At 37.1% G+C, this 9,021-nt stretch overlaps 1 protein-coding gene across 5 annotated transcripts in view; it reads right to left on the bottom strand.

Annotated features, from left to right (window-relative positions):
• Positions 1-2,543: 2,543 nt before the first annotated feature.
• Positions 2,544-9,021, bottom strand: part of MLLT3 (MLLT3 super elongation complex subunit) — a 140,024-nt gene continuing 133,546 nt past the window's right edge. For all 5 annotated transcript variants that reach the window (XM_083817976.1, XM_083817974.1, XM_083817972.1 and 2 more), the window contains one exon: positions 2,544-5,503. In XM_083817976.1, the coding sequence (XP_083674102.1) occupies positions 5,372-5,503 (132 nt within the window). In that variant the 3' untranslated portion in view covers positions 2,544-5,371. The remainder of the gene's footprint in view (positions 5,504-9,021) is intronic.

Here is a 9,021-nt window from a genome sequence, read left to right as displayed (position 1 = left end):
TAGTCTCTCTGATGGCCTTGAGATGCTTATGGATTTGAAAAGGGAATGTTATGGGGGGAGAGGGGGGGGAGGGACACGACATGGACAAAACATTATCAGAGTGAAAATGTTTTTAGAGGATTTTTCTTCCCTAATTCTGAGATGACCTTTATTTCTAGGTCTTACTAAAAACAGGTAACTGACAGCATCACAAACCATTTCCTGAACACAACGCAAACCTCTAATTATGCCTCCCTGTCAGCAATGATAAAATGTAATCATTTTTGCCTTTCAGTGCAGAGAAGGGCAAAAACTGGTAGGACTAGTTTTATAGCATCAGCTCTCTGAAGGAATGTAGCAAAATGCATGACCCATTTAATGCAACATTCTGGACAGGGGCACTTCTTCCACTCAGAATCACACTGAATGATGATGAAAATACGTCATCTCCTCTATTCACAGGCCTACATTTGATTTTGCTCAAATCTTCAGAGTGGGAAAATTAAAAGTAAATGAAGAATGAAAAATGCAAGATTATCACTGCAGCAAAATCACTCCGGCTGAGGTAAAACAAAATGTAAGATGTAATATTCACACAAACGTGAAGCAGACACTAGCATTTCAAACCATAAAACAACTTAGATTTTTGTACTATGCAGCGATACATCTCTCATCAAGACAGCAACAACACGGTTATTACAGCTGTGAACTGAAGAAGCTGACATTCTGCAAGCTGTGTCATCATGGTATCTTACAGCAGAAAGAACCGCTGACCCAGCAAACTGTATTTTCTTTGTTAACGTAAGAATCACTTTCAGCTACCAAAGGATCTCTCTCTCTCTTTTTTTTTTTTTTTTTTCTCCCTCTTCCCTCCTGAAAGGGTATTGTTCTCACTCTGGTAATATTTCTCCTTCCTGTCTAGTCACAGTGGCATTTCTTGCTGCTCAAGCAAATGCAAAGCCCTTATATGATTGTGCTTTGATGTTAATTTATCTGCTCACTCACACAGAGCTGGCCTTGTAAATGTCATTGTTTTAGCTGTGTTAATGCACTGATTAACCCCCAAGCTACACAAAAGCACTGCAGAAATATGAGTTGCAGTCCCCATCATCTGTCTGTAAGCCTTTTATGCCCAACAATAAATCTTCTCAGTACAGTACACAGAAGAGCTTCCTGGTGTAAGCCATATACTGCTGTATACTGCTTAACAATTAAACAAACTACTGAGACTGAAAAGAAGACATGCACTTGTTGAACTTTGGAACGTATTTTATACTGGTTATTTTTGTGGTTCCTGCTAGCTGCTGCTACGGCTGAAGGTTTGACAGAATTTTCACTAATAAACCTCAATCTCAATCTTAAAATCGCATTGTACTACAAGGACCAAAATATATACTTAGGTTATAGACAGTGGCATTTTTGCCTTTCCAATTAAAAAATAAATAAAAACAGAAAACATGTTCTCAAGGCCACATCACTACAGAGCACACAGAACAGCCCTGAGTAAATAAGAACCTATAGCAGCTCAAAATACACTCCCAGTTTAGCACCAAATCGTGGAAACCAATGGACCAATGAGCAAACACAGAAATACAAACTCCTCTTATACGCTGAAGCAAGAGTTTGCCAAAATATTGAATGCTAACTATTACACTGCAATTGGTAAAAGATAGGCGATGATGTGTATGAACAAGGACACCATGAAGTAAACCAAACATCCTACTCCAGTCACTGTTCCAATGGTAAGATAATGCATACGACAACTGGACAGGGTAGTTTTCTTTTCTCTTCAGACCACTCTACAACTTCCCCATTCATTTTGGAAACTAATGGGGCTTGACATCAGTAACCTCTCTCAAGAGAACCCAAAACACTAATATACCTTCTAAGAAATTAAAATTATACTTAACTTCCAAGGACCTGAAACACATAATGAACATACTTTATTTCACCGTGAGAAAGGGAAGGAGATAAAATGGGTCAGGCAAAACCTGAGAACTCCCAATTTTCCTTCTCCTAGACTAAAAGAAACATCAATAGAAATACACTGGGACCCCCCAAATGCACTGTTAATATAATATTTCCAAAATGAAAAGAACAGAATTAATCTAACAAACCAAACCAGTGAAAAGTGTAAGTTCACCAAGAGAAATGATTGATGATTTGTTACAATCCAAACCCTGTGGAAGAAAAAGCACAGGTTTTGTTTAACCTTGGAAGACTCTCAGAGTACACCCTTTCTTGCTCTCTTTACTGTGGACTAAGATATCTTTCAAATTTAGATTCTGAGTATCTTGTAAAGCCTCTCAGTGCATCCAGACTTCTAGAAAGATCCTAAAATTTGCCTCCACAATGTATATCCAGTTCCTAAAGTGAAGAGTTAGTGGCAAGAAAGAAAACTGTCTTTAATGCTGGATACAAATGCTATTCTAGTAGCAGTGACTCACTTGCACAGAAAAAAAAAAAATATCTTTTATGTATTGCAACTCACTACTAACCTCTGTCTGGTCACTTTAGCCCAAATTCTCACACAGAAGTTTGTTTAAATAGCTTGGCGCTACATACAACTCCAAAACATTTATTGCTGAAACATTTTAACCAGTCCCAAAACATCAATGATTTTATATGTTGAAAAACTTGGTAGGGTATCTTATTACAATTTCTTTGAGAGAAATATGACTGTTTGAAATCAATTTAACAATGATTTATTTTGTTTCGGTATACAAAATTAGATGAAAATAGCTAATGTATTTTTTAAATTGAAATCAACATTTGGTAACTCTTATTCTATTAGAATTTTGTGGAAAACTCAACATGCACACAGGCACACATACACACAACTCTTCAGTCTATTTTCTTCCTTCTCCCAACCTTAATGAATTACAAAATTAGAGTTTAAGGATGCTCCATGATTCGCAATAAAGTCATTAGTAATTTGACACTGCAACTGCTGTCATCTCTTTTATGCTTGTTTTCCTACTTTCTGCTTTCTTCCACCCCTGTTCTCAATGAACAATAAAGATTATCCATTATTTTAACAGTAAAATCATACATTTTGCCATTTCTAATAAGACAGTGCAATATTCATACTAGCAGTATCATGGGATCCTTCCCCCTCCTGAGACTGAAGGAGTTGTTACCAAAAAACTTAGTTAGAAAAGTCAAAACTGACAAAATTCCACATGTATGTTGTGTAACTAAAACATAGGAAGTTGAACACGCACTAGTAGACCAAAGGCTTTTAAGGTTGCTTTTAGATTTCCAAACATTTTCATATAAAATATCAATAAAAATTGAAGTTAATCCCCCTCACATGCACCCCTTCCTCCTCCCCACCATCACCTGTCTTATGCCAAAAGTAACTTTAAGACGATCCCCATCCCCCTCCAACAATTGCACATTAAGACATGGACTTAACAACATAATGCTTCAAGTATGCTTCATGCCAATCGTCAATAAGAGTCATAACATTACTGAAAAAGTACACTTGTTCTTTGGAAGCCTGAGAAGGTCTTCCTGCAGAGTGTGGTCAAACAACATTTTAAATATGAAAATAGTCCCCCAACCCAATCCCCAACTCACCCTCTCAAAAACAGAGAAGTGTAAAATTTTCTTTGGACTTAAAGAAACAGTATGAAGATCTACCATCTGAATAAGAAATAACCCCAATAGGAATTTAGTATTACAGTGCTGCACAAACTGTGTGCATGAAACAATATATGATACAGACACTACTGTTCAACTCTAGATATACAGACTACATGTGGCATAAAAGCATATACATGACATATACTGGCCTGTCCAGAAACAAGATATATTTTTAAGACTGGTAAACCTGAATAAAATTTTGCATCCAGAAGTATGATTTTTTGTTTGTTCATTTGGGTTTTAATTCTTTTCTCTTTTCACTGGGGACTTTTTTTTACCTTGGAAGGTAAATAGAAAGGTGATGGCTTCATCAAGAAACTATCAGCAATATGACAGCACCAATCTTCAACGTGAAACCAAGAACAGGTCCTCTCATTAGATCATGCATGAACAAGGATTCCAATTTTAAGGAATAAAAGATAGTATGAAAGAATTTTGATAGTCAGGAAATCCTTCTGGAAGCACAAGCAGGTTATTGAACAGATACTAAAATATGGAAAGTGTAGCAGATGTGTGTGTATATATATGTGTGAATATGTGCATGTATACACACACATATATATCATATATGTATTTATTCCAACATGTAACTGTATAACAACCAATTTTTTTCTCTTCAAATAAAAAGTTTTAATTTAGCAGTTGTAAAACAAACAAACAAAAAAAGCCAACAAAACAAAAAACAAAACAAAACAGTCTAAACAGACCATATACTACATGAACAAACAAAAATGTTATGCCAATAGTTTTATGGTATAAGTCACACACTGGCAGCAAAGGAGTGCAGAAACTCATAGTAATAAATAGCTCCAAATTAAGAATTTTCTACAACATTTCCTTAGAAGACAGGACCAGTATTTCTTCTTTTATGATGATCCTGCAGTACACCTTCACTCATATATATTTAACTTTATAACATTAAAACAGACACAAGAATGCAGACTGCAAAAGATGCTGGATTCAGGACAGTATACATAACATCTTTTTGTTAGAAGTCCTACTGGTTTATTCGCTAAGGCTAGATAGCAAGTCATGTTCCTATTTGGTGCATTTTCTACCATGGTCAGGATCAATAAATGGATAGAGCCTAGGACCTGCAGTCCAGCCTGCTGTGGTCTGGCCCACTGTGACAGCGGAAACAAAATACAGGACCACTGTTTGGTCCCCCACTTTGTATCTTGATTCTTGGAAGTGAAGGAGTGGAAAACAAGACTGTAGTGTTTTCAGTGACTACAGAAAGTCAGCAAGAAGTGACAATTGAACATGAATAAGGTTACTAGGCTTTTGATGGGACTGAATCAAAAGAGCATACATGGGATTCCACTACTTGCAACATCTAGTAGTGTCATTCAGTGACTCAATGACTGGAATACATGTATGCAATAATAAATAGATCAGTAATGTAATAAGGCAGTGTGTTGAACATGCATTCATCTTGTGGACTGGAACACCACAGAGAGATACATGATACCATACACATTCATTAAGACCAAGGTTTTTTGTTTGTTTGTTTTTGTGTTTGTTTTTCAAGGCTATCCAGGCAAACTCTTCCGGAGCATTTTCTTGTTGAGAAGAGCAGTCCTCTGAGTCTTGTCACTTTTCCTCTCCTTCATCAAGAGATGATGACTGGCTTTAAGGAAAAATAAAGCTGAAGAGGGTTGCTTTGTTTTTCCCCCATTTCGGTTGCATCATTCTGAATGTTTCATTTAGAGAACAGTCTTTGATACAGCCAGATGCTCAATTCTCATGAAGTTCCAGATGTTTCCAGATAACTCTGTAGTTTACGGACTGTGGTTTTGTCCAGTGAGCAAAGATCAAAGTCAAAGGTTGTATTTGTGATATGAAAGTGTCCAGTTTCTTCTATAAGATTTACTATCTGAAAGGAAAGAAAAGATGCAGTTGAACATTTTAGTTGTATCAGACATCCACTGTATCTATTAACATGCCTCTAAGTATCACAGTAAAGGCATAGAACAAACCCACTTCACCAACACTTGCAAATCGAACCTTGATCCTTATCACCGTCTTTCTGACACAGAACTATGGTCCAGACTACAGTACCTTGTCTTTTTTTTCAGACCATCATCAACTGTAACACCAGCCTACCCATCTGCTGTTCCAGAAAACATTACCATTGAGAATATATTTTTCAAATGTTAGAAGAAAATCTGCATATTTTCTAAGTCTGTCTTTTAATACAAAATCCAAAAAATCCCTCAACCCCAACCAAACACAGCAACAATGAACCACCCTAACAACAAACAAACCAGATAAGTCTCTCTGGACTATCTACTGTGTGCATAGCTGCCAAACAAGGCAGCAAAATAACTGACATAAGCCTTTCTGCAAGCAAGAGAAAGAAATCCTTACAAAATCTAGTCTAAAACAACAAAAAATTTACGCAAGAGCTCTCAAACCTATCATTAGTTCATGTACTAGCATTTTGTTCTTGAATAACAGACTTAAAAATCATTAAAAAACAAACAAAGACAAATCACACGTGAAAGACTCATATTAATGAAGTAAGACCATTTCCTTTAGTGACTACTCAATCTACAATCACAGCTTTCATTCAAACAAGAAGCAGAAGAGCTGTAAGGAGTCCTTGTGAAGAACAGGGACTGGAGCACCTCTCCTACACGGAATGGCTGAGAGAGCTGGGATTGTTCAGCCTGGAGGAGAACGGGGTCAGCGGGGATCTTACCGATGTATATAAATACCTCAGTGGAGGGTGTGAAGAATATGGAGCCAGGCTCTTTTCAGTGGTGCCATGTGACAGGACAAGAGACAATAGGCACAAACTGGAACACAGGAGGTTCCCTCTGAACTTCAGAAAACACTTTTTTTCTTTGTGAAGATGACTGAATACTGGCACAAGTTGCCCACAGAGGTTTTGGCTTCTCTGTCCTTTATGACATTTAAGTCATCTGGACATGATCCTGCGCAACTGGCTCTAGGCGGCCCTGCTATAGCAGTGACAAGATGACCTCCAACAGTTCCTTCCAACCTCAACCAGTCTGTGATTCTGTGATATCAACAGTACACATCCAAGTAGTGCCTTTCTACTGTTTTGACATTCTGTACTCTCTGAATTGTAGTCTGTATTTTTAAAGAGTACTTACGTTCAACACTGAGTTTCTGTAGTAAGTAACTCCACATACATGTAAGTGCTAGGATGTGCATCTACCTAAAATACCTATAAAGTATCTTGGAAAGCCAAAGCATAACTTGTCACAGGGCTAGCACAGTGCCAACACACTATGGCTATGGATCTCCTATGTGTTTCTTCATTCCAAAAGACAGATATTCAAAGTGAGCACATGGAAAGGCAACCCACCCCATCCTAAAGTGGGCCTCTTGGTAATGACATGGACTGACAGAACACTGCTCTTCTGCTCTGTCTTTCCAGCCATCTTTTTTAAGGCCCTCTGGATAGGCTCAATGTCATATTTGCACCCCTCAGTTTGAAACCCACACAGTTCTAGGCCTTCCAGACACACATCCACTGAAACACTGCTCTTTAATACTGAGCTTTATTGCTCTATTTCCTTTCCCACAGCTGAAAGAGATACCTATTTACATATGGTTGACAGAACATACCTTAAAATGACAAATCTGCTAGAAATACACCAACTTGTAAAAGAACAATGAATTTACACTAAATGTTTTAAGATTTCCCTCTCCCCATTTCATTATATAAGCAGATGTTTTTTTCTGTTTAGACCACAGAAGAAAAGATTACGTCGGTGATAATGAAATAACTTCATGTACATTGCCAGGCATGGAATGACACAGCCCAGGGTGGATTAAATGGAATGGAAATGAGAAATATTACGAGGTGAATGCCTGTTACAGTAAAAATCCCCTTTTCCCATCACATCCTGTTTTCGACTTTCCACAGGTTGGAAAAAAATAAAAGCAAAATCTATGTTTAATTTGCTTTGCAGCTGTCCAAAATTCTGAAAGTACTTAGGAACGATCCTCCTCTTATTGACACTTCATTTAAATCTGTGCCTCTTGGCTTTAATTTTTTTCCATATGGGAATTTTTACTCTAAAATTGTGTACTTCATTTGTCCACTTATTGATTTGTTGATTTTTGTAACGCTTTTTCATCTCCTACTGTCCTGCAACCAATACAAGAGAAAAATTCAAATGGAATACAACTGATTGTTATTAGAAGGAAATTTCAATGTGCTATTTATCATTCTCATTTTCATTCTCATTTCTATTGAGCCTCATCAAAGAGAGAAGATAAGGAGTCAATCCAACTCCTAACGCTAGAAACCTAATCATAGACAGTCCTCGAATATCCACCGTGTGATAAATAACTAGCTGTACAAGAAGTTCACAGAAGCTGTGGCCAGGAAGAATGAACTGAACAATTCTGTCTAATGCTTCTTTGTGTTAGTTACAGTGGAAGAATGCCGCCTCTCAAGAATACAACCCTCACAGCAATATACCTGATTTGAAGAACAAAGATTACACAAATGTGTTACCACATGTATTTTTAAGCAGCACTGTACATTAAAAACAACAACTGATAAGCACTTTTATTTTTCAGGTTCTGATTTGGGCTTTTAAGCCCTAGACCAAAGAAAACAAATATTTTTAACATGCCCCTCATCCTGCCCTCAAGAAATATAGCCACTGTGTCAGGGTACCAGACTGAAACCATAGTAAACCAGATTGAAATGAACTTCCAAAGTTTTAATGGATGTACAAAAATATATCAAGATAAACCCAGACGGCTCAATGAAAAACATCTGCCTGTATGCCTGTCAATGAGGAATTCATGACTTACAGTATTAGCATTCACATCCTCATGCTATTCAGAAATACTTGAAAAAGAAAAAAAGGTTGAGATTAGCTGCCAGGAAGTCTGACAGTTAAAATGTTAAAAACACAGCATTAAAATGTTTTATACAGAGAGCTCAGGCTGCAAAGTACAAAAATATCTCATTTGTTCCTGCTATAGTAAACTTTGCTTTTCTGCTGTAATGTACATCTCTGTTTACATAATGTCTCTCCAGCTCAGTTTCATCATTATCCATCATAGTACAACTATTTATCTGCCTTTAAACAAGCAAATGAGTGTGTATGTTTAAGGAAGCTGAAGTGCAACTAATGACATAGTCATTTTTCAGTTTATGGAGGGTTTTAGGCCATTTGATAGTTTCCAGACCTGTAAGCTGCCCCTTGCAGAAAATTTTCAGAAGATAGTTGCCATCTGAATTTAAGTACCTTGTAGACATGAGCAATGTAATTTTCAGCAGTGCTGCACACTCTCAATTTCTTCCTTACGCCTGTGCTGTCTAGTACGCTGGCTTTAAGGAGGTTTTTCAGCAGATGAAAATATACCTTCTGATACTTCAAAATAAAAGGCAAAGTCTAC

The sequence above is a fragment of the Anser anser genome (genome assembly GCF_964211835.1).
Source record: "Anser anser genome assembly, chromosome: Z".
Lineage (NCBI taxonomy): Eukaryota > Metazoa > Chordata > Aves > Anseriformes > Anatidae > Anser > Anser anser.
Note: the sequence above shows the minus strand (reverse complement) of the source record. Positions and strands in the feature narration are given on the sequence as shown.